This window comes from Pantherophis guttatus, chromosome 7 (genome assembly GCF_059756535.1).
Source record: "Pantherophis guttatus breed Tessera chromosome 7, ASM5975653v1, whole genome shotgun sequence".
Taxonomy (NCBI): Eukaryota; Metazoa; Chordata; class Lepidosauria; order Squamata; family Colubridae; genus Pantherophis; species Pantherophis guttatus.
This window is the reverse complement of record NC_142069.1, coordinates 56,578,406-56,605,554: the sequence shown is the minus strand read 5'-3', so window position 1 is coordinate 56,605,554 and position 27,149 is coordinate 56,578,406. Positions and strand designations below refer to the sequence as shown.

Genomic DNA, 27,149 nt, shown 5'->3' with positions numbered 1-27,149 from the left:
CTTAGTTTTTACCCAGTCTGGTCAGGCTTAGTTTGGGCCCAGTCTGCTTGCTGCTGACTGGCTAATTCGAATGAGCAGCTTCAGGGATTGGGCCATGGCAACCAATCAACAAGGGCCTTGCAGTTCAGCCCAATGAGACAAAGGAAGCTACCTCCCCTTTCATTGGCTGCTGCTGTTGCTGCCTCAATCCCTGAAGCAGGAAGCTGCTGCTTCCAGGCCTAGGCCTGCTGGCCACATGGCCCCGGCTGAAGTCTTTTATTCAGAAGCTGGTAAAAATGTTTTTCTTAGATTTCACATTCTTACAGATTTGCCATCATCTGAATAAAACACTTTGGCTTCTCTACCAGTGGGTCAGCCTCTTCTGGACCTCTGGAGATCTTCAAAAAAAGTAAGATCTTCAAAAAGTAAGTAATAAAATAAATGGCATGATTATCATTTCCATTATTTTCAGTGGGAAGTAAAGGTAATTAAGTTAGCATGAATGTAACCTATTAAGATTATGTTTAAAAATATAAAAGAACTATATGTTAAAAATGTTCCTGATTTGCAACTAAAACATTTATGTCCGTCCTTTGATTTTTTTAGCAAATTGTAGATTTGTAGCAAAACAAATCCTTTCTCTCTGACCGGTTGCAGTCTGTGTTGGCAGGGGGGCAGAGGTCGACCCCGAGGCGCCTCATATGTGGGGTGCCACAAGGGTCGGTCCTCTCGCCCCTTCTGTTCAACATTTATGTAAAGCCGCTGGGCGAGATCATCCGTGGTTTCGGGGTGAAGTACCATCAATACGCTGACGATACTCAGCTGTACATCTCCATCCCAGACCACCCCAACGATGCCCTTGAAGTGATGTCCCGGTGCCTGGAGTCCGTGCGGATCTGGATGGGGAGAAACAGGCTCAGGCTCAACCCATCCAAGACAGAGTGGCTGTGGTTTCCGACGTCCCGATATAGTCAGTTGGTGCCATCACTGACTATTGGGGGCGAATCACTGGCCCCCACGGAGAGGGCTCACAACTTGGGCATCCTCTTGGATTCACGGCTGTCTTTAGAAGAGCATTTGACGGCCGTGACCGGGAGGATTTTTCATCAGGTTCGCCTGATTCGCCAGTTGCGTCCCTTTCTGGATCGGGACTCTTTACGCACGGTCACTCATGCCCTCGTCACTTCCCACCTGGACTACTTCAACACTCTCTACATGGGGCTCCCCTTGAGGGACACCCGGAGGCTCCAACTGGCGCAGAGTGCAGCCGCGCGGGTGGTTATGGGAGCGACATGTAACACCTCTGCTGCGCGAGCTGCACTGGCTCCCGGTGGTCTTCCGGGTGCGCTTCAAGGTCTTGGTTAGAGACCTTTAGAGCGCTCCATGGCTTAGGACCTGGTTATCTACGGGACCGCCTGCTGCCACCAGTAGCCTCCCACCGGCTGGTACACTCTCATAGAGAGGGACTCCTCTGGGTGCCGTCGGCCAAACAATGTCGACTGGCGGCCCCCAGGGGGAGAGCCTTCTCTGTGGGGGCACCTACTATCTGGAATGAGCTCCCCCCGGAGATACGGAGGATCCCGGATCTACGCACCTTCCGCCGTGCTCTCAAGACCTTTTTATTCCATCAGGCTGGCTTGGCCTAATTTTTCCCTTTTTAAAACGCAAATTTTAATTCGTTTTTAATTCATTGGGGTGTTTTAAATCTGTCTTCGGCCAAATTGTTTAATTCGGTTTTATTCTGTTTTTTAATTTCGTATTTATGTGTTTTTATCTTGTGGCTGTTCACCGCCCTGAGTCCTTTGGGAGTAGGGCGGTATAAAAATCAAATAAACTAACCTAAACTAAATAAACTAAAACAAAGATTTTTGTTTTGATAAAAGTGAATATTCATTGAGAATCAGTTTCTTCAGAGTAGTTCCTCTCTCACCATTCACTAAAGCTCTACTCCTTAACTGATTTTTCTTAATACTTTGTCTATTTAGAACAACATAAAGGAAGCAGAAAAAAAAGACAACAGAAGTCCTAAGGGAGCAAAATCCCTACAGCTATATAGAGACCCTACAGTGGTCTCTAAAGTGGTCTTAATTACCACAGTAAAAAGCTAATACAATGACTTTAAAATACAGCTATTACTGTTTCCAAAAAATATATACTGGTACTTGCTAAAAATTTTAGAAGGTACCTATGTTAACAGATAGCTGCTTCCATTAGCAGAAGAACAGCTTCCAATATAGGGGGGAATAATCACAAATCCAGCAAGTTTTTATAGTTGCTTGAGAGTCTGTGAGAAACCTTTTCTAATGTTAGAATGAGACTTCACTGAACAACTAATATAGCTTTGTCTTATTGTAGTTCTTGAAATCCATGTCACAGAATTCAATGTTTCAAAGGTATTAATATCATTTTAGCAATTTTTGACATAAGATTGCCAGATTTAAAAATTCTGAGTGTTTAAACATTTCATGGAAAAGTCTTTTTATAATGCCACTATCAAGCATTGTACATTAGGCTTGTCAAATTTCTTGTTTCTGGTCAGATTGTATTTCACAATGCCTCAAGTGTATAATGGCTTATTTAGTTATATTAACAGAATAGATATCAGTAAAAATTATACCTTTATAGCAAAAAAAAAGGTAAGTAATCCAAAAAATGTTCACAACATTTTTACAGAACTATAGATACGTTGAGGTGGGGCGTGACAAGGAGTGGCTAGGAGGGGAGGGGCCGGGCGAGGCATCCCTTGACATGAGTGACATTGAGTTGGCCACACCCACCCAGTCACATGACCACCTAGCCATGCCCACAGAACCTATTGTTAAATTATTTGAATTCCACCACTGATTATACTGACATTTTCAGTATAGGAAGTAAACTCTAAGATGCAAGACGTTTATGATTTTTTTATAACATTCCAGGTATTTTTTTATTCTGGCAAAACATAAGAGGCAAAGCAAAAGATAAAAAAGAAGTATCCTCTTTGAATTGTGGAAGTAAGAAAATGATCAACTACTCTTTTTATAAGAAAATACTTGCAGTTGCTGGTTAGGAAAGACGGATTGTATTTTCTAAGCAGAATTTCTTCGAATTGGAGAAATTGGTAGTGGCAGAATCGGAGGCGGGGAGAAACACAGCAGCAGAATCCATGGAGGGGAGATTGTAGCAGAAGCAGAATCCATGGAGGGGAGATCATAGCAGCAATAGATTGGCGGAGGGGAGATCATAGCAGCAGAGACAAGCAGCACAGTAGCAGAGGTGCATGGAGTTAGAGAGATCTGATCTCTAAAGATGAGTGGCAGGCTGAGCGGAGCAGACCAGACAGCCAATCGGAAAGTTAAACGGCTGGCTGAGAGAGCTGACCAGAGCACAAACGAGTCTGAAAAAACCTCAGCACCGAAAGACAGAACCTAGCTGGGAGAGAAACCAACATGAGGCCGGAGCAGCAAACAATGGAAAAGGCAACAAACTAAGCCTGAGGTTCCAATAGGCAGGGATGGAAGGCCCCAGTAGAGAATAAAAATAAATACAATAGAAAAGAAAAGAAAAATAAATAGGCAAATAATAAGGACAAGAGTAGAAAATTGGAAATCAAGGAAGAATAGTATTAATAAAGAGCCATCAAATAAATAAGGCAAATCTTAAATAATAAGGTAAGGAGGAATTAGAGCTCAAAAACTTTTTAAAAATATAGGGAAGAAAAGGATAAATAAAACTAACATAATAGTAAGCAAGTTACATAAATAACAAGGCAGAGAAACGAGGACATAGACAGAAAAAATGATAGAAAGAAATAGGGATAATTACCTAAAACAGAGAAGGTAGAAAAAAGGCTAAGAGGAAAGCACATCCACCAACCAAAAAAGGGATTTTCAAATTCTAAATTTTTAAATCTTAAAACTTTTAAACTTTGAAAACTTTAAATGAACTATTACATTTTTAAAGTAAGGGATAGGCTGCACCTCACAAAATCAGGGGAAAATGTACTAGGAAAAAGACTGGTCCAACTCATCAGAAGGGCTTTAAACTAAAATTGAGGGTGGAGCATGGAGGGTGACCAACCTTTAGTATCTCTAAAACACAACCATAAATCCCAAGAAAACAAGTCAAACAATGAGGTAGGGAGTGATGAGGGAAAAAAAAGAAAGAAAAACTCAAACAACAATTAGGAGATGCAGGAATTATACCCATGGACAGGCATAAAAGTCTTAAATGCAGGCTTCCGGTGGCGACATTGTGGCAGTGCAGAGGAAAGAGGACGGTCTCCATCCTTTAACTCTGAGTTTTTCACGATTGGGGACCCTTCGGGGCACAGAGAGCCTGGAGAGCCACGCGAAATAAAGGGGAAGCCTGGGGGGTAGCGGGATGAAAGGCGATCACCAGCTGCAATGAAAGGAAACCCCTTAAACCTGGCGTGAAAGCATCTGCTATTGCAAGATGGCAGACCCGAGTCCATGACTAGTCACAGACGATGCAGAAGCAAGGATATATTTAACAGACTGTGTCATTGAAGTGAGTAGAGAACTGTAGAGAAGAGCCTAAAGAAAAGTAAGTCCTTGATTTTTGGTGAAAGAAGGAAGCTCAATTTGCGAGGGAATCCTCAAAGCAAGCGGCAACCCAGTGGGAAGAGCTGTGAGTCAGCAAATTAAAATAACTAAAGATTGAGAGAAGGAAGACAAAGAACATTGTGGCAAGAGCTTTAGGAGAAGAGGAGAGGCAAGAAAGTGGCTGGGAGAAGATTGGAAGGTGTAATTTGAAACCCAAAACGAAGAAAGATTGAAAATAGAAGAAAGAGAAAAGGGAGATGGTACAGTGAAGATGAGAGACGGCGGAGTAAGCAAGACGAGGTGACAGGTGACAGACAGCTAGAAGGCGGAAAAAAATTGGTGGTCCAGGAGAGCAGAGAGAGAAGTGAAAAAATCGAAGGAAAGCAAATTGAGACAGAGAAGGAGCAGTATGTAGCAGAAGGCTGGAGAAAGTAAAAGAGACAGAGAAAGGACGAGACATGGCAACAAGAGTGACAAGAGTGGATTGGCGCCAGATGGAGGAAGATTGGAGAAGGAAACTGCCTCTTTAGAGAGACTGTGAGCCAAGTAGGAGGAAAAAAAGAAAGTGAACTGTGTTGGAGAAGAAGAGAGGTTCAAGAGTGGAAGAGAAAGGAGGGACAGTGGATATAGAAGAGAAAGAAAAACGAAGAAACGGAGGTTTGGAGAGAAAGTGTGAAATTAATAGGCTGCTAACTAAATAAGGAAATATTAAAGGGATTAAATGTATAGGCTATATATAGATACTTAATATACAGATAAGAGTTATAATAATTGATTTAGAGTTATAAGTATATTTTATTTACAATTAACTGACTGATAGTTCTATATATATATATTAATTAATTTGAGTATTGTGAAAATAATATTTATAGACATTATATAAATATATAGTGGTAATGAATAATTAGAGGCTAAGTGGATTAAGTTAGGGTATTAAGAGGAGATTAAGGTATAAAGGTATAAAGGTATAAAGAAGAGTTAAGAGAACAAACAGCATTGTATTCAAGATACTGCCAAGATTGGTTATAAAGGGAATTGAGTAGATTTGAATTAAGTTGAAAATTAATTAAGAGTACTGTAAACTTGAGTAATATGACAAGCACTACAACGACAACATTGAGAACAGGAAAGAAAACAACATCAAGCCCATCACTGACACCCTTATCCCCATCTGTCAGAGAACATTTGAAGGAATGCTGGGGACAGAAAAACAGAGCGTAATATCAAACATGCAAACTATGCAGACAACATTATTGGCCATTCAGGAAACGATGATGAAGATGCAGGAAACAATGTATAAAAATCATATAGAATTGAAACGAGATATGATTAAATTGGACAATAAGATAGAGATGATACAACAAACAATTGAGAAAAATGAAGAAAGAATAAAAACAGTGGAAGTGGGTCAGAACAAATGGAAAAAAAAGTTGACGTAGTAGACAAAAAGTTGATGGCAATGAACAAGGGACTCAAAGAATCAATTATCCACCTGGAAATAGAGAGAGCTGCATTCTATCTAAGATTCCAGAATATAATGGAAGAAAAGGAAGAAGACTTGGGCACTATTATGGCAAGGCTGATAGTGGGAGCATTACAAAGGGATAGGCAAGAAATATTATTGGAGATCAACAACGCGTACTGAATTCACACAAACTACGCTAGGCACAATAGACTGCCATGAGAAGTTCATATAAAATTTGAGAGAAAGAAAGTCAGAGACATAATTTATAAGATTACGAGAGATGACCCAATGATTTATAACGATAAAGAAATACAAACACGTTTTAATCCCGAAGAGAAGAGACTATAGGTTTCTCGGTGCTCAGCTGATTAAAAGAAATATACTATTTAGATGGTTAATCCCAGAAGGGATGTTGGTATCATGGCAGGAGAGAAAGATCAAGATAGACAATATAGACAAGGCACAAGAACTCTATGATCAGCTGGAGGGGGTAGAAGAAGAGAGCAGTAGCAAAGAGGAATTAGAATCTAGAAGTCAGGAAGACCAGCAATGGGAGCTAAAAGAAATAGAACTGGAGATAGAAATCAAGGAAGAAAAGGGACAAAGGGAAGGAGAAGGAGCGGGTTTGAGAACACGACCACAAAGAGATGTTAGAATCAATAGAAGATAGAAACCAATATATAAGTAGAACAATGGAAGAAGAAATTAGGGTAATATCGATTAATGTTAACAGATTAAATGCCCCTGCTAAAAGAAAACAAATACTAACAAAATTAGCAAAACAAGGTATAGATATAGTGTGCCTACAAGAGGTACATATAAAAGAGCAGCATAGAAAATGTTTGGAATTCCCGAAATTAGGAACACTATACACAGCATTAGTGGAACAAAAACAGAGGGGAATAGTGGTATATATTAGGAAGGGAATAAATTAAATTAAATTAAAATATCAAGATATAGATGGAAGAGTTTTAATGATAGAACTACAAATTGGGCAGAAATCATGGTTGTTGGTGACAATTTATGCCCCAAATGAGAATCAAAAAGAATTTTACAGCAAATTACACGAAAAACTTATAGAAATGGAACAGGGAAATATTTGCATGGTAGGAGACTACAATGCGGTGGTGAACGAAAAAAAGGACTATGTTAGCAGTATGAAAAATAAAAAGTAATGAAAAATACTACCAGGATCATTCTTTGATATGGTACATGAACTCAATTTATTCGATCAGTGGAGGGAATTGAATCCAAAAAAAAAAAGGGGGAATACACTTTTTTCTCGAACCCACATAAATCCTGGTCCTGATTAGATATGGCATGGATGAATGGAGATGTAGGAAAGGATATAGAAACAATAGAAATAATGCCAAATACGTGGGCTGACCACAACCCCTTAAAAATAATTTGGAAAGGACAGAAAAAAGTTAGGAGAAGGTGGACACTGAATCCCCAAATTTTAAAGGAAAAAGAATTTATTTTAAATATTTAAAAAGAAATAGAATTATTTTTTTACAGAAAATACAAAACAACCAACATCATTACAAATTATATGGGATACAGCTAAAGCGTAGCTAAGGGGCATATATATAGCTTTTATATATATATATATATATATATATATATATATATATATATATATATATATATATAAGCAAAAAAGCAAATGCAAAATACACTGCAGGAGGAGATTAAAAAATTAGAATCTAAATTAGAAAGGGAGCCCCAGGATGAAAAAATTAAAGGGAAAATGGTTCTGGCTAAACATAAACTAAATATAGTGGAGCAAGAGGAAAGGGCAAAGGAATTGAAAGCGGCAAAACAAAAAATTTTTGAACATGCAAAAAAGCCCGGGAGGTGGCTAGCCTGTAAATTAAAAAACGATAGGGAAAAAAGATTGATTCAGGAATTACAGGATGAAAATGGAAAGTTACATTACAAAATGGAAAACAAGAAAAAAATAATCCAGAATTACTTTGAGGTGCTATACAAAAAAGAAGAAATAGACGAGGAGAACATAAAACAATATTAAAGGTTAATGGTTTGCCGGAACTAAAAGAAGAACAGAGGGAAATATTAAATAAAGAGATAACAGCCACAGAATTAAGAAGAGCAGTGCAAAAACAAAAAAGTAATAAAACCCCGGGGCCAGATGGACTTCCAGGGGAGGTATATAAGAGTTTGTATGAGGATTTTGAAATGATACTACTGGAAGTGTATAATGATATATTGGAGAAGGCCAAATTACCAGACTCCTGGACTGAAGCTTATATATCTCTTATTCTAAAAGAAGGTACAGACCCCAAACAAATAAAAAATTTGGCCAATCTCACTGTTGAACACAGATTACAAAATTTTTACTACTAGAATTGCAGAAAGATTGAAATTAATATTAAATGAAATAATACATTGGACCAAAATGGTTTTCTACCTACAAGGCAAATTAGGAACAATATAAGAACAGTGTTAAATGTCTTAGAGTACTATGAAGCACATCCTGAAAAACAGGTGGCACTAATATTTTTAGACGCCCAGAAAGCATTCAATAATCTTAATTGGTAGTTTTTGTTCCAACAGATCAAAGATATGAGATTTGGAGGGAAGTTCGAGAAAACAATAAAGGCGATATACACGACACAAACAGCTAGAGTGATAATTAATGGGGATAACACAGAGAAATTCGAATAAAGGAGTAAGACAGGGATGCCCAATGTCACCTCTGCTTTTCATCTTGACATTAGAAGGGCTGCTAACCCAAATTAGATACAATAGAGAGATAAAAGGACTAAAGGTAAAAAAAGAAGAATATAAGACAGAGGCATTTGCGGATGACCTAGTTTTCTTCATAGAAGAGCCGCTGGAAACAGGAAACACCTTAATGAATGAAATAGAAAAATTTGGGACAGTGGCAGGACTGAAAATTAATAGAGAAAAGATCAAAATGTTAGTAAAAAATTTAACTGAAAAAGAAAAGAAAGAATTAGAAAAAGATTTGGGATTGCAAATTGAAAAAAAGATTACATATTTAGGAATTTGGCTCACTGTAAGGTGTTCTTCAATAAAAGATGATATTTATAAAAAACTGATATAACAAATAAAAAAGATTTAAAGATTTGGGGAAAATTACAGTTATCACTACTAGGAAGGATAGCAGTGGTTAAAATGAATATATTGCCAAAATTATTATATCTATTCCAGACAGTCCCTATAAAATTGTAAAGGAGATTCTTTGAGGAATTAAATAAAATAATTAAAAAATTTATTTGGCTAGGTAAGAAAGCACAGATAAATATGAAAATGTTACAAGATAGTATTACGGTCTTTGACTAGCCTTTACAATTAAAAAAAACCACAGTAAAAAGAACAGTTTAATACAACAATTAGTTGTTAGAGAAGAGAAAAATAATGGGACAATAAAGCAGCATGCCTAATTTAAAAAAATTCTGAACGTGTGACTTGGTAAAAAAAAAATTGGCCACCTGATGTGTAAGTGTAGATGCCCCTTAAAAAATAATAAACATAAAATTTATCCATATCCATATAATATATAATAAACATAAAATGCATGGCCCTCATAGTTGCAAATGATTGGTGCAATCAAAGCACATCTTAGGGCATTGTAGACACCAAAGTCTAAGTGATTTAAAGTGAGGCGAAACAAGGTACTAGGTAAGGATGCACATTTCTCTGCTGCTCTCACTGCTTCATATTTGTTTAGATTTGCAATTCCTTTAGTCATATTGAATTAACACTGTATCAAAGCAAGCTTATTCTAAGCATATGCTAGGTTCTAGCAATCACTTCATGTTTAAAAGGTGTGGTATGATTTGTGGCACTTTTTTCAGATCCCAGACCAAAAAATGAGTAGCAATGGTTTAAGCAGTGATCTGAACAAAAATCTAACTGACCCAAATAGAATGAATGTTCATCAACAAAAATTCTAATGTGACTATACTATTTAGCAATCAATATTGTAGCTGGTCTGCATTCATATACAAAGTAGTCTGTTTGCTAAAAGTTTATGTGTAGATTCTAATTTAATGTTCTGGCCTAAGAAAGAAATGCCCAGTATTTATTCAATATATAATATCATCATCACTTTTGTTAATTTTATTCCATTTAGCCTTTAAGATCACTTTGAAAAGGAATTTTGAATCTTAAAAAATATAAGTATGGACACAAAAACTCATTATGTATGTTCGCAAATTATTTAGTAATATTTATAATAACCTGCATTCTATAGTGATCTATTTTATATGCACAAAACACATTTATCTCAGCAGAATAATGTAACTTCTGTTTGTTTATTTATTCATTTATTTAATGTCTACGCTGACCATCTCACCTAAGTGACTCTGGACAGTTTACAACATTCTTCTACAATATAGATAAATATACTGGATAATACCTACCACCCATGTTATTGTCAGTTCTCTATTGCTTCCACCTCCTCCTCCAACCTCAGAAGGGGCCACATTTGGAGCTGAATAATAGAAAATAATGATAATAAAGATCCATCTGCTTCCATGAAATAAAAACATCATTAATTTCTCCATTATTAATTATATGCATTTGAGATATGTCTTGCACAATTTTAGGCATTGAATAATGAAATATAGACTGCTACCAGCATAAATCTGCCAATTTTCTTCAGTTACTGAATTTACACTTTTCCACACTGAATAGTTTCTCTTTGGAGACCATGGGTAAGCAGATACTAGAAGGATATATTGTTCTTAGCTCAAGAGTTTATACTTAATGGATAATATTTTGAAATCAGATAATGTGCATGCTTATATTTTATGGCTTGCTTACAGTAGCCTTCCCCTCAAAGTAAGATCTTCCTGAAGGGGTAAAGTAGAACATCATTTTCAATCAGTATGGACATAGAATGTGCCTAATGAGAAATTTAGTTTTACCCATCTGGAAATACAGAGTTGGAGAAACCTGACCCACAAGATAGTTTGCATTATATTTGCCATTTGACAAATGATATTTATTTGATAATGATAATCTATTTATGATTACTATAATATACATAATAAAGAATCAAAGCTGAACTGGCTAGGCCTACTTGCCTCTGATGCACCCGTCTTCTATTCATGAAGACTTTGTAATTCAACATCAACACATCTGGAAAGTAGCAGGATAGGAAATGCTACATTTAAATACTAGATTCTAGATATGCTTTGAACTATCCTAAAAATAAAAATGTCATCAAAAAGTCTAAAGGCAAGAAGAGTCAGAGTGGTAGGCTAGAAAAAGAGACTAACTCAAATTGTGTATCATTTTCACAGGTTAAGAGCCTGGCTAAAGAAGAATACTGAAAAGCAGGTCAACCCTGGACAATGTAACAATTTATTTATACTAGAGCTGAGTGCAACCAGAAAAAGCAAGATGCAACGTGAAATGTCAGTTCCAGCCAGGCATATCATCACCCCTACAAGAAAATCCATCTGATAAATCTGATATTTCAAATAACAGTACCAAGCCTCATATATCTTTGGAAGGTATATGCAAGTTTTACTGTTTGTGACTGCAGCAGAGGCTTTTTAGAACTGGAACTAGATAGAAACCCTGCCATCCCTGACAATGCTGGAAACAATAGGGAGAGATAATATTCAAAAAGACTGATGCAGGGAGATGAAGCTTTGCAGAATTATATTCTGACCAAATCAAGGCTGTACACTTTTACCTGCATTTGGATATAGAATATAGAGATTGTGTTAAGGTTGCCCAGATGGTTTGTGCCTAGTTGGAGCAAATTTATCTATGGTGTTCAAAGTCTCTTCAACATTGTTGATACTTGAGCTGATATCAATTACTGCATACATCTCACTCCTTCAAACACTGATTCTTTGCAGGAATTGTAATACTACCTTTGTTTAAGATTTTTCAACACTAATTCAACAATTCTGGTTTAATTTACTGTTTTACAACCTGGTTTAATACAGACTGACTGACTGGCTGGCTATTCCATTTAACCCTGTTAGAATCTGGCAATATGTGAGAACTTCTTTAGCCAAGGGCTAATACAAGAAAACCACATTCTTTGGGACAGCTGCACTTGTTATACAATGCAGCATCCATTGAGTCAGTTTATTGCTTAAACTCCTCCTGCCTCATTCTCTAATTTGCCTAAAATATCAAGTTTTTCACACACAAAATGGGAAAGGAATCCAGAGATATTTACATTACTACATTTCTAATATGAAGTGATGTGTTCCTGAATAACCAATATTGGGTTGAGAGCTTTACCAATTTGGGAATTAAATAAACATTTTATTATTATTTTCTTGTCTTGAAGAAGAACTCTTAACAAATTTCACTGACTTTGTGAGGATGTTTGAAAATTCTTCTTCAAAGGCTAATACAGATAGACCTTCAATGTTTACAAGAGGGGCATAAGTCTGTGTTGAACTACTATATACCTGTGCTTTTAGATTAAAGGCTGAATGAACCAGCATTAGTGGTCCAATTTCAGGAAAGCCTAATTGATGATGTGTATTAGGAAGAGGCAAGACAATGCCTATTTTAACTACTCATGTGGTTCTATTAGTATAAAATCAGCTGGAGGGTTGGGATTCAGTTGAGAAAATGCCTATATATACACATATGTACATACCCACATACTGTTATTTAAATAACATACTATTATTTTAAAAACTTTGCAACTGAGTCTGCAGTAACAGAGTCCATGATGCTGGGTGGAACACACCTATGATTTTCCAAAAAAAAGAGAAAAGATGTAAAAAGGAAGCATGACTGAAAAGGAAGCATGTGCCTTATTATGAGCTGCCAAAACAAACTCTATTGTATCTTTCAGAAAGATATGAATCTTTTTCTTGCTAATATTTGCACATTTTCAGTTTTCTACTCCTGTAATACTCAGAGAGATGAAGAGTTTTCCTTGATAGTTTCAGAGGCCTCTAACAATTTCAGGCACTTGGAACTCAATTTCTACCCACAAATTAGGTCAAATGTGGATGCAGACTGTGGCAGTTGTCCATAGGCTTTGGATTCTATAATCCTGACCTTTGTAATTATGATTCAAGTCCATATTAAGTAATTACAATTTTATGTAACCGAAGTTCATCCTTTTCAAATGATTATGTAATGGTTCAGTCATCTTCCAACGCTTCATAAACAAATGTGCTATGAGATTTCATAGATTAGTTCTATGAAATAGAACTAATCTATGATTAGCATATCATAGGCATATCATAGTGATCTTCTAATATATTTCAGGAATATTTAAGAATACTAATGAAAACAGTTTAACAATGGCAAAATCATCAACTTTAGTAGATACATAAAAATATTTTTCCTGTGTTTGATTTCTGTAGTTTTTGTATTTTAAAATTAGACATGAACCCAGATTAGGAACAAGCTATATGTGAGAGATTTAAAAGTTCTGGTTTGTTCAACTATCCCCTACAGCCTTGGTGCATGCTAATAATCCTTTAATTTATGTAATACAAAGCCTTCCAGCAGGCTAAGAGTCTATCATATCAAATCCCACCCTGAAACATCCATATCCCAGTATATTACTTCTGATAAAAAGGAATGTATCTGGAGCAATGCTGCTATACCTATACCATTTATAAAAACTCAGTCTAGCTGAAATGAAATGGGATAAGGAATTTGTAGTCATCAAAGAAGTTTTAGAGTGAGCGAAGAACCCAATGCAGCCCCATTCATCACATGAAACCTTGGAAAACCTCTAAATTGTAAGGAAACTCAGTTAAGACTGATTTTTTGTATCCCCCCCCCCAGATTATATTCTTTTAACTGGAAGAATTGAAAGGAAGATGCCTTAACACACACATGGGAGGAGTTGGTGGATGAAAAGTATCCATGATTTTATGAGTGGAAAATTTTGCAGCTTGGACAATTGCAGCTTGGACAATTTGGACAATCATCAGTCCTAGCCTATGAAATTTAAAATAACCAACAACACATGTCTTACACAGAATAAAGTAAAACAACAGAAGGATGCTTTTAGCCCAGACTCTATTTTCAGTTCAATAAAAGATCCTGCTTTAATGAGGTTCAATCTATTTGTCATTCAATGAATTTAGAGGGTATGTCCTGCAGGTGTGCTCTATCAATCTGAAAGGAGAACATTTTATTCATTCAAGATTTAACACATTTTCTGATATTTCTGGGGTGCTTGTGTAAAGGCAGAAGTGCAGCATTACATGGAAATATAACTTACGTACACACAAGAGATTGAAGAACTCATTATTTAAGTTTACAAATTTATTAATACTTTTGGAACCCTGGGAGGTAATCATTTTGGACTTCTCCCAATGCACAAAGGATTACATTCCTACATACATTACTTTCTAGTTATAGTAAACCTGTTCTCAAAAATTAGTCATTTTCTTTCTTCTTTGATCATATGTGATCTTAGAAGCTAGCTCAATTACAGTATCACTTCACAATGTTTGGAAACTATGAGATCTATGAAACTACTGCCATATGAGATCTCATAATTGGAATAGGGGTGCATAGTTCACTATGTGATTCTGGGAAAACTTCTGTAGGCAGAGTTGCTCTTTGCATTGTCCATTTTCCCAACTCAAACTGCACTGACTGCACAAATTGACCAAATCAAAGACATGCTTGAACAGTGCTTAAGATGCTGTGTCTGTTACTAAGAAGATTCAGGTGGTTCAGATTGAAGGAAATTGGAGCAGAGCACAATTACAACAGCTTTGCAGATTGTTGATAGTAATAAGAATTATCCTTTCAAATGGACCAGAAAGTGTGTATGTCCATAATCATCTGCTTGTGAAAAGTCAGGCAGGAACCTAAATACATTATACCATTCTGTCATGGCCCAAATCAATCCAATGGAATTCAAGCTCTTGCTGTACATTATTCATATTATACCATTTCTTTCTCTTCCCAGACTATCTGGTGCATTCAATGTACCCCAAATTGTATGACCACCACCACTGCCATTCCAGGTCAAGTGACAAGAGGAAAATGAGGTGAATAAGATCTTGGATTTGTAGAAATCTATCTCTGTAGGGGAAGGAGGTAATGTTGGGAATACTCAGAAAAACCAGGTCACATTCAAAAGCAGAGGAAATGCTGCATGCCAAATATGTCATTATTCTCAGAAGAGCTTCCACCATTCCTGACACTTAACCTGAGCATTTGCATCTGGAATTATAAGTAAGGTTTTGTCATTTTCAAGAACATAAAATAAAGATAAAGGTTTCCACTGTTCAATTGTTTTTGACTCTAGGGGGCAGTGCTCATTCTCATTTCTTAGCCAAAGTAGTATGCATTGTCTGAAGACATTTCCATGGTCATGTGGCTAGCATGACTATATGCCGAGGTGCACAGAAAGCTGTTATCTTCCACAGAAATGGTAGCTATTTATCTATTCTCATTTGCATGCTTTTGAACTGCTAGGTGGGTAGGAGCTGAACCATCGCACAGCATTTGGGTCTTCCACCTGACATGTTCTGCATTTTTAACAACTGAGCCACCATGACTCCACCTCAAGAACATAGGAAACAATAAAGGGAGATAGCTAAGTTGGCTATAAATGAGCTACCTGTCAAAAAAGATTTTATTTGGAGAACTGAAGCTTTAGAGCAGGGGATCAAACTTGTGGCCCTTGGGCCGGATGTGTCACATGTTGGCTACATCCACCCTCATTTTAGCAAAGGGGAAAAAGTTGTGATACATCACCTGGCGATGTGAATTTGACACCCCTGCTTTAGAGGATCATCTCCTGACCAAATCAAGATTTCAGAGTTTCAGCAGCATTTGTATATGAAATAAAGAGGATTGTGTTACAGTATTTAAAGCTTCTCAGAAGATTCATAATTTGCCAAAATAACATATTCTTGGTGCTGAAAATATCTTGACTATTTCTGGGACTAGCCTATCACTTCCACCTCACCCCTTGATATTCTGATTTTCAGTCTCTTGCTGAAATTCTAATTATGGTTTTGCCAATAGTGGTTAAGGACCTTGAATTGATTTTTGGTTTCACAGTGCAGCATTTTAGTGATGAGGTCAATATATGGCTGCTCTTTTTAACTGCCTGCCCAAATAGGCTTTATTTACTTAGTTATAGTCATTGCCATTAGATTTACAACCGTTTTCACTGGTTATCAAAGCTGTGTCTAGTTAAATATTTTAACTATGGTATGAGAATACTAGCTTCTAGTCTGAGTCTGACATAGACACAGCATTATTGGAAATCTTAGTGTGTATTGAGTTTGGAAGGCTGCCAATTACTGGATTCAGTAATGTCAAAGTCTAGAAGAACCACTTCAGTGGTCTTTATTACTAATCGTTATTAGTATCTGTCCATTGTCTGTCATCCTAGTCAGTGTTCAAGTCATGATCCAAAGTCTGCATGGTGGCATGCATATTGCTAAATCAAATGTGCATAAACACAAAGCACATTAGTTGTAGGCCAAATATCAGGCATTTACACTATGTGCCCTCATCACTGCAATAATTACATGAAGAAGCAACAAATAATACATGTATGTGTGTTTGTGTGTGTGTGGTTATAAACTAGGCAGATGAATCTATGCTCAAATCCACAACCATTTGTAACAGTCACACAAGGGTAAATGAATATAAACATTTCTGAACATCATAGGACAACATTCAGTATTTTATTACAAAGTTTGATATTATAGACATGATAAAGAAAGGCAGTTCATCACTGATATGGACAAATATAGAAAAACGAAACAAGTTGTATCATTATTTCTATATGTAACACATTAAAACTATAAAATTAAGCCATTACAGAAAACAATCTCAGTTATTTTCTTTGTTTCTGCTAATATTAAGACACATTAATGTTAAGTTTAGTTTATACCCTTAGGAAGTTTTAGGATATCACTGTCTTAAACATAACTGCTTTAAATTTAAGTCATGATCCAGGTAATAATGTAATTGGTTTTCTCCACAACTGTGCTAGGTCTCAGTTTAAGAATGTATTAAAAAATCTTCAATTGCTTATCTTCAATTCACTTAGCAGAACAAAATGTTAAACTATGGAGGAAATAGTGCACTTTAGCAAAATATGATAGGATTGATGATGGAGACATTATAGCTATTGTTTCTGTTCTGCAATGTTCTCAAAATTTGTTCTCACTGGTTCTCTTATAATCCTTTATCTATCAAACTATATTGCAATATAAGTAACAAATAGGGTTTTTCAAATGCTATAATTTTGCAGTTATTCCAGTTATTTATCTTCTTAAAAATAGCAACAATCTGCTACATTTTGTGTAAGCTTCACCTACAAATGATTGCCAACAGTCAATGATGCTAGGTGTTAACTTTGTTTAAGTTATACAACTGAATATTCATTATTTTGTTAAAAAAAAAGTCTTCATGCATTTTAATGCTTTTTTCTATTCATCAAATTGTCTTAAGCACTTATTTTTCACATAAGCACTCTTACAAGTTTATGTATTCTGTATTTAATATTTATGCTCTTACATTAAAGCAAATATAGAAAAAGGAAATATAAATAACATTAGCTCAATTTATTGGCTTACATTCTGTTTTACTTGGAATTATACAGATTTTCTTCACTGAATTTTTGATTAGCCTGTATAGCTAAAGCTTTCTTAGTCCTTAAAACAATAGAAGACTAGTGGTTGTTGTTATTTTTTTAGCAATGCCAATTTGTATTTCACATATGCATTTATACTCAACAATGCACTAAAAAGCAAATACAAAAGAATAATTTAGACTTTGTTGCAGAACGATATTCAAGCTTTTCTAGACATTTTTACAATGATATACGACTTCCTGGAGAAATGCTGTTATGTCCTTCATACAGTCAAAACAGCATGCATTATCTTGAACAATAGAAGCAGTGCTAATTCTTCATGTAGAGAAAGAAATACCTGTTGAAGGCAAAATAATATGCACATTCAACTATGTGCTAAGATCTAAATGAAACAATTAAACAAAGCAGGACATGTGTTGCAGAGGATAAAGTCACGCATCTGATATTGGACTTCAAAAAATCAGAGTTAAAAACTTTCAATCAGGTGTACATTTAAATGATCTAATCCAATGTTTTGACATATTTTCTTTTTTTTATTGAAAAGTTTTACAAAAAAGAAATACAAAAAATCCCCCCCCGTTCCCCCCACCCTTTCCCCCCCTTCATCCCACCTTCCTCCCTGACTTCCCAGAGCAAAATACAAGGCATTTCATTTAATCAAACATAAACTAGATTAATCTACTTATCCTCAAAGTACTGCCTCCCCCACTGAAACCTTAACTCCACTACAGATAACCAAATACTTCTAATACTAACATTCATTCATAAGCTATTTGATATTTTCTTGTCTGATACTTATTTTGAATATAATCAATCCATCTTCTCCATTCCGATACGTTATCTTTCTTGCATGTGGTCCTTCAAGTACGCCGAGATTTTCGCCATTTCTGCTAGGTTTGTTACTTTCAATATCCACTCTTCAATAGTAGGCAAAGAGTCCTTCTTCCAATATTGAGCTACCAGCAGCCTAGCTGCTGATATTAAGTTCAAAATCAATTTAGTCTCTGAAACTGTACAGTCCGTAGTTATACCCAATAGAAACAATTGAGGAGTAAATTTCAACCTTCTTTTCAAAATGTTCTGCATCACCCACCAAATTTTTATCCAAAATGCCTTGATTTTCTTACAAGTCCACCATATATGATAATAGGTTGCATCATTACATTCACATCTCCAACATTTAGCTTGCAAATTCGAGTACATACATGATTATTTCTTTGGATCTAAGTGCCATCTATAAAACATTTTATAAAAATTCTCTCTCAAATTTTGTGCTTGCGTAAATTTAACATTTCTGACCCAAATCTTTTCCCACATTTCCATCATCACTGGTTCCTGAAAGTTTTGTGCCCATTTAATCATACAATCCTTAACCAATTCAGTTTCTGAATCTATTTCCAGTAATGCATTATACAACCTTTTAATATGCATCTGACTTTGATCTCTAATCTGTTTCACCAAATTTTCCTCATTTTGCATAACCCCAATTTTTTGATCCTCCCTCCATCTAGCTTGGAGTTGATCATACTGAAACCAAGTATAAATTATCCCTTCTTTTAATTCATCTAGAGATTTCAATTGCAACTTGCCCCTTTCCAAAAGAAGCTCTTTATAAGTAATCACCTCTATTTTTTGCTCTGTACTTATATTTTCTATTACGTGTCTGGGGTTTGCCCATATAGGTATCTTATAGTTCAGCTTATATTGGTACTTTTTCCAAACCTTCAACAATGCATTTCTAAGTATATGACCCTTAAACACTTTATCCACTTTTTTTTCATACAACAAATAAGCATACCATCCATATAACAAATCATAACTTTCTATGTTTAACATTCTTTCTTCAGTTAAGTTAAACCAGTCACTAATTTGTACTTCTTGAGATAAATCTTGAGATTGTTGCCCTTTTGGTTGTTGTTGTTGCAATTTATAAGTTGATCGGGTCAGTCGTTGTGCTTTCGGCTCTCCCTTGCCCAGCCACCTGAACTTTATTCTTGTAAGAAGCTTGTAGAATTTCATTTCTGATCCTCCTAGTTGTAAAGTAAATCACCACATCTCGTGGCAGCTGTCTGTTTTGCCAACCAGGAATTAACCCTGTAAATTTTATCAATTTGGATTGCCACATCTTCTGGTCTTTCCTTAATTATCTCAGCTATAGCATCAGCACAAATGTCTTTTAAATTTTCTTTACTATTTTCCTTCAGGCCTCTCAGTCTCAGAGCAAACTCCATAGATCTGTATTGTAACATTACCAATTCATCATCCACTTTCTCTGTTCTGGTCATGACATCACCCATTTTGCTCTCCAGATTTAAATTGGCTTCATTAATTTCTTCAACTTTCCCATCAAGCTGGATAACAAGATTTGAGAGTCCTGATACAGCAAAAACAATATCATCTCTTATTTTATCATGCTCCTTTGCAACTGCTCCCTTGATCGAACCTATGTCTTCCTCTATTTTCTTAAATTTCCCTTCAACAAGTAATGTTAAATTGTTCATTGCTTCTCTCATTGCTGTTGCTTGATTATTCATGGCTTCTTTCATAGCTTCCTTAAAATCATTAAGTGCTGCGTCTTGACTCTGGGTCTGGCTCTGTGAATCAGCCGGAAGTTGTGCTTTCTGTGTCACCACTGACACAATTGGGGAGCCTCCCCCTCCTTTAGCAACTCCTGGTTTCACTTGTCTAGAAGCCATTTTTTTTCCTTCCCCCCCTCTTTTCTTTAAAAGCAATAAAGTCTTTAAAGATGTTAAATTATAGTCTCTAAATTGCCAAAGTAGTTTTTTTTCTTTATTCTCTTCCCTTCGCACTCTCAGTTCCCAGCAGTTAATAGGCAGCTAATCCACTCTCCCAGCGCGAAGTTCTCAAACACTTTCGTTTCAGGCTTTCACTTTCAAAGCCCTAACAAAGACGCCATCTTCCGCCTCCAGCTCAAGATTCAGATTGAAACAAAGTAACTTTGGAGTTAAGCTCTGTATTTTTAAGGCTTGTTCTCTTGTTTTCTGCTCTGCCTGTGCTTGGGATCAATCAAACTCACTTTTTAAAAGCAGGATCGGATCGCGGCTTCTTGCCCTGCTTTTGCAGGGTCGTCCTGGCTCCGGAGCTTCTTGGCGGGCTGCCTGAGGAGCTCTCACCCTCCAAGCCTCTGGAAATGATCCAGAGGACTTTCGGGGGGGCTCTACTCTCGCCCACCGGCTCTCTTCTCCTTCTTTTCCCGAAGGAGAGTTTTTTCAGCCATTTGACAGCTGATTTGCGCTGTCAAAGCGGCTTTTACGGAGACGCAGGGCTGGCGGTCATAAATGACCATCCACGGAGCCTGTGGTGCCAACCAGAAGTCGACATATTTTCTTTATGGTCATAATTTAACAATTACCTGCATGTTTTGTGTCCTTGCACTGCCAAACTAACATAAAAGCTAAAGTGTATCCATTTCAGTTTAAATAGATAACAGCTTCTAATCGTGTGAAAAATCATTTAGAAATACCTGATTTTCAGCTATTTCGCATACTATGTTCTAGGAGGTTTCACATATGTTTTTGATTGAAACTTCAAGAAACCATAAAAATCATTATATTAGAGATGATAGACATTTATACATTACCTCAGATTTAAATTTTTTCAGTAAACTTTCTGGTCAGAAGATTTAAAGAGATGTTAAAGCCAAATAGTTTTAAGTCAGGCTAAGTCAAGAAATGATCAGTTTTGTAGTAAAGCAGTGATGAAAGGAACAATTAAAAGATCAAATCCATTAAGGCTATAAATCACTATGCATATCTAAAGTGATTCAATATGTAAGAGTAAATGATGAATATTTATTAACAATCCTAATTTTAAATACACAAGGGGATGGTTGAAAGGATCTATATTAGTGAAAGTAGTCGAGAAAAAGGACATTTCAGAGGTTGATAGTAGCTTGAGTAAATATAGGTTTAAGATTTAGTAGATGTACCTTAAAATCAAGGCTGATATATATTGAAAAAGCAGCTAACAATAACACTGGTAATGTTTTATACATTTCTATGTAAGGCTGGTAAGAAAGCTTATCACTTGCCAGCAGATTTCCGGGGGAAGTATGGTGAACTACCACATCTCTATATGAATGGAGATGATTACCAAGGCGCAGACTGAAGAACAGGTGAGTTGATTGGTTCTAAGGAACTTCTCTGGATAAGGAAAGGATGAGATATTACCCACAAGTACTTCAGACATCCATAGGACAGCAGTCTCCCAGAGATTTGCGCACCGGGAGACAAAGGAAAAAGCCATCATGTCTCAACCATGGCAGAGCCTATTAAAGGACATTGGGTTCCCTAACCTCACTTTCAAATCAGTTTTGGAAATCATCTATTTAATTATATTAAGGCTATTAGAGATCCTTGAAATGACAAGTTTCAAAAGCTACCTAGTGAGTTTAATCTTCATTCTTGAATAAAATAAATATTAACCATAAACTTAACAATTTAAGAAATTGTAAATAAATGGCAAAAAGCTAAATAATACTCTGATCCAAGAAAGTTATCAATGAATTAAAGAACCAGACAAACATAGAATATTTTGCTATAGGTTTTTGGAATGAATATATACCGTGTTTCCCCCCAAAATAACATCCACCCCAATAATAAGCCCTAGCCTGCTTTTTTGGAGTGTGCCTAATATAAGCCCTACCCTCAAAATAAGCCTGGGGGATGGGCATGGCCAGCACGAGAGGTGGCAAGTGCCAGGGGGGCGACGGTGTCTGGCAGGAGCCATAGCCCACTGGCCCCTTGGTGCAGCACAAATACCATTAAGTCCAAGTATGGTGGCAGAGGTGGGAGAAGAAGATAGGGGATCCGGATGTACTTCATGACTGCCTGACTCAAGGGAGGCTTGTGCGGCAGTACCAGCAGCAGGGAGAGGCAGAAGTGTAGGGGATGGGGGGAGACAGGTGATCCTAATGCCCCATGTGGGTGCCTGTTCAGCGTGGCTGCAGACAAGCTGAGAGATGGTGGGATGGAGTGGGCAGCACGTTGGGATCACCTCTCCCTCTGCCTCGTTCTGCTGTGCACTTTTCACCCAGAGGGAGACAAAGCTTTGTCTGCTTGCAATAACACCAGGTCTTATTTTCAGGGAAACATGGTTTATACACACATACATATACACATACACATACACATACACAAACACACACACACACAGACACAGAGTGAGGGAGGGAGAGGGAGAGAGATATTTTCATGGAAACTACATTGTTTTGTCTATCCAAAGTCATAACAGACATTCAGGACTTCAAGATTTTGGAAACTGATCACCAGAGGTCAGCAATTAAGTCTGTTCCTATGGATAGACTTATGTCCAAAAGATGTTAATGAAGGAATGACAGGTGTGAAAGAAAATATTTTGAGAAATTTACAGGATAAATAGATGGGGATTTTTTTTGCCTGATCTCCCCCCCTCCGTCTCTTGTCTCTCTCTTCCCCCCCTCTCTCTGTGTCTGTCTCTCTTTCCCCCATCTCTTGTGTGTGTCTTGTCTCTCTCTTTCTCCCATCTCTCTGTGTCTTGTTTCTCTCTTTCTCCCCTTTCTCTCTGTGTCTGTCTCTCTCTTTCCCCCTCTGTATGTCTGTCTCTCTCTTTTCCCCCTCTATGTGTCTGTCTCTCTCTTCCCCCCCCCATCTCTCTGTGTCTCTTGTCTCTCTCTCTCCCTCCCTCCCTCTCTCTCTCTGTCCCCAGGGGCGAGGGAAGGAACTTCTGAACTGGTGCTGGTTAGTGAGAATCTGACGTCCGGAGGCCGACGAGCCACGTACTGAAGAACAGATGGGGGCAATTCCGCAAAAATATCTTGTTGCTTGTAAGCACTTCTGGTTAGGAGGAAGAAGAGCATGGTGGGAGGAGGCCTGTCGGGTATCAGAGGGGCAGTGAGCATTTCGTGGCTCCTAAGGGGGATTTGGCCTCCCCGCTCACATCTTTGCCTGAGGGCATCGCTGGCAGCTGCTTCCTGAATTTCAGGAGGTCTGTGCTTTTCCCGCTGCTGCTCGGCCTCCTCGATGCACGAAGGCAGGAGGCGATGGTTTTGTTCACTACCTGCAAGCTCTGGTCAGCAAGCAGCCAAGCAAGCAAGCCAGCAATCTGCTGGCTGCCTCTAATCTGCAGTTTATTCGTGAGCACCATTGGCCTTTCTCCCTAACTCTCCTGGCCAGTGGTGCTCACGAGTAAACTGCAGCTAGGAATGTCAAATACGGCCAGGAATGAACATTTGTGTGGTAACCGCTGGCTGGAGCTACTAAATAGGTGGACAAACTAAGTGCCTGAAGGACCCCATCCTGTCACTGGGAGTCCAGGTGACTTGGCAATTGGCGAGCGGCTGGGCTCCTCAAGAGACAGAGTTCGTAGGGAACTGATCTACCACTGGCTACAACACAATCTTCATTCTCATCCATATTTGAGATTCCTAGGTAGGGTTGACTTTGGCAGCTTCTCTCTGCCGGAGTGCTCCCTGGATGTGGCTTAAAACTCTGAGCCCAAAGCAGCAGGAGGCACAGGCTCCTTGGTGCCATCAGCTTTGGGCTCTTAGGCGTCCATGGAGGATACACTCATATTGGCACCGAGTCCAGGGTCCCAGAAGGGTGCAGGCTAAGACTTTAGGGCTTTCTTTCTGCCTTGCAGAAGCAGAGATGGGCGGGAGGCCCCAGAGCACCCAGGGCACAGCACAGGGCGCAGGAGATTGCAGCCCCAGAGCACACAGACCACAGCGGGCGGGCAGCACAGCGCTCTCCCGAGGGTTACCGGCTTGCCCCTGTCCACCTCACTAGTCCAGTGGGTGATCTACTGCGTGCTTCCCTTCCAGGCAAGCCAGCTTCGGGAACCACATGGGGAGGCTCTGGGGATGTGATCTCCTGCACACTTCCCTTGCAGGCAAGCCGGCTTCGGGAACCACACAGGGAGGGCTCTGAGGCTGCTATCTCCCACAGGCTTCCCTTGCAGGCAAGCTGGCATCGGGAACCACATGGGGGGCGGGCTCTGGGGCTATGATCTCCTGCGCCCTTTCCTTGCAGGCAAGCCAGCTTCGGGAACCACACAGGGAGGGCTCTGATAGGATCAAGATTACAAGCATGGCAAATATTCTCTACACATTATGTCAGGATGTTCAAAATTAATTGAATCTATTTTGAGCATGTGGTGAAGTGTTCAATTATGACAAAACCACAGAAATGTCTGTGGAGTATACAATGACTTCATTACTTTTCATAATCATTTTAAAATTGCTCATCAGCTTTTCATTGTATTTTTTCTACCTTGGTTGTGGGTTTTGGTTTACATTCCAGGAGAAAAGATTCAAATCTTTCCCTTTCCAATCAAGCAAAAGTAAGTGCCAAAACTTTAAAGCAAATGCATCTACCTGTCTGGCTAAAGAAAGAGGTATGTTTAATATTGTCCATCAACTGGGTCTGGAATTTCTGCACCTGAGAACAGAAATCTTTACCCTCTGTTATGATATTTGATTGGTGGGCAAAACATAACAAGTGCTCATCATATGGATAGTCCTTGGCTTTCAAATGATCACTTAATAACTATTTTGCTGGACTCCCCAAAATCTATTTATAATCCATTTTTGAAATTACAGCAGCTGCACACCCCTCTGGGCATCTGATTGCATTTTGGGTACTTGGCAACTGACTCACCTTTATGGTTGTTTGCATGTCCCACGGCCTAATGACCATAATTTGTGACATTTTTTAATGGTTTCTGTCATTTACTTTTGGTTTCCAGTGAAAAATGCCCATGGTATTTGCTTAACCACAATATTTGCTTAATGCCTGCAGAATTCACTTAATAACCACCAAAACAATGTCAAAAATCAGATTTGCTTAAGTGATTCCCAACTTATGACTATAACAACTTGTAACTGTAATTCCAGGCTCAATTCCAGTTGTAAATTGAGGACCACCAGTAATATATCACATTCTAAAAATTTTGAAATTGGTAATGTACAAATCTTTTTGTTGCAATATAAAACTTCCTTTGAAATAGCAATTGTAGGAATGTAATATTGACTTGAATACCAGTGAACTGGTGGAAAGGTAAGATATATTTGTTTTTAAAAATGTAAAAATGATGCACTCTATTAAGTTCAGTATAGCATACTGTCTGAAAGTTTTCATTTTTAGTTAAGAGAAATTTAAAACAATCCTCTTAATTGATGCATTTCTTTGTGTAGAATAGCCAGAATAGTCCAGTACTGAGCAATCCCACCCTAGGACATTTCAAAAGGCTCAAAGTTGCAAAGGAAGATATAATGTGCTTTAAGAGAGCTCTCTATGTATTGGAAATCAAATACAGATAGTCCTCAATTTATGACAATTGAGCCCAACATTTCTGCTGCTAAGTTAGTTGTTAAGTGAGTTTTGCCCCCTTTTACAACCTTTCTTACCACAGTTGTTAAGTGAATCACTGCAATTATTCAGTTATTGACACCGCTGATAAATGAATCTGGCTTCCCCATTGATTTTGCTTGTCAGAAGATCGCAAAAGGTGATCACATGACCACAAGAATGGTCGTGTGAAAAATGGTCATAAGTCACTTTTCTCAGTACTGTTGTAACTTTGAATAGTCACTAAATGAACAGTTGTAAATCAAGGATTACCTGTAGATCTGTTTCAGAACATGTTTGGCTTTATATCTTCCAGTAAAGTTATTTAAAGTGATTCCAGTATAGAAAAATTTCAGAAACACAAATGCTTGAATGTATAGAAAATGTGTTAAACTTTGCATAAGTAGTAATTCATTGAAATTATCAAATAATCATTCTGAAGTTCAAAACAATAATTAAATCAAATGCAACATTTTTTGTACGTACGAGATCCTTCTGTTCTAATTTTCTGTGACGGTATACTAGGATCTCCTGTCCCTAAAATATTAGTGGCCATTATATGAAATTCATATTCCATCCATGGAATTAAATCAATAACTTTTGCTGATTCCGCATTTCCATCAACAATGGAAGGATCTAAATACAAACAGAGACAATAATTAAAAACAGCACTGCAACAAAAATCATATCCTAACATCTAATATTGGCTTGCTCAAGTGATTTTAATTGCTGAATAATCCAGTTTAATTCCTTGAATGAATACAGAAATATGGATGGAGAAATCTGTTAGGACGATTTTTCTGTTTTTCGTTTTGCCCATTTTGAATTGTTTTTGTTCATTTATTCAGCAGGTTGTAATTTTTAAAAACAAATATGTATAAAACACATTTATTTGAAAATAAGTTTCCTTTTTCTTAATAGCCACATTATTTAAAAGCTTCATTCTATATATGTGTTTATACATTTTTCACTAATGTAGGTGTTATTTTTGTACATTTCTACTGTATGCACCTTTTGGAAAGATGTGCAAAATTCTGAACAGTGTGAATATCAAGAGATATCTGCATTCATAGTTGCACATCCTTTAGGAAATACTTCATGGTATAATAATGGACTGATTTTTTTAAAAAAAATATAGTATTTAATGAGTAAAACAATTACTTGAAATATGAGTCAAACACATTGGCAATCAATGTGATTGGTGTAATGAATATTACACAAGAACCATTGCCCAAAGTATAACTAGT

The 27,149-nt window shown here is 37.4% G+C and overlaps 1 protein-coding gene and 2 long non-coding RNA genes across 10 annotated transcripts in view; 1 reads left to right on the top strand and 2 right to left on the bottom strand.

Moving 5' to 3' along the window:
- CNTN1 (contactin 1) overlaps positions 1 to 27,149 on the bottom strand; it is a 315,977-nt gene that overhangs the window by 21,249 nt on the left and 267,579 nt on the right. For all 8 annotated transcript variants that reach the window (XM_060689023.2, XM_087873256.1, XM_060689029.2 and 5 more), the window contains 2 exons: positions 26,389 to 26,538; positions 10,401 to 10,471 (listed from right to left, as the gene is read on the bottom strand). In XM_060689023.2, coding sequence (XP_060545006.1) covers positions 10,401 to 10,471; positions 26,389 to 26,538 — 221 coding nt within the window. The remainder of the gene's footprint in view (positions 1 to 10,400; positions 10,472 to 26,388; positions 26,539 to 27,149) is intronic.
- Positions 186 to 17,507, top strand: LOC148112860 (uncharacterized). The gene is made up of 3 exons (XR_015728762.1): positions 186 to 404; positions 11,286 to 11,498; positions 14,906 to 17,507. It is a non-coding gene; the product is annotated as an uncharacterized LOC148112860 (long non-coding RNA).
- Positions 16,622 to 26,382, bottom strand: LOC148112859 (uncharacterized). The gene is made up of 2 exons (XR_015728764.1): positions 21,609 to 26,382; positions 16,622 to 17,894 (listed from the first exon to the last, which is right to left on the bottom strand). It is a non-coding gene; the product is annotated as an uncharacterized LOC148112859 (long non-coding RNA).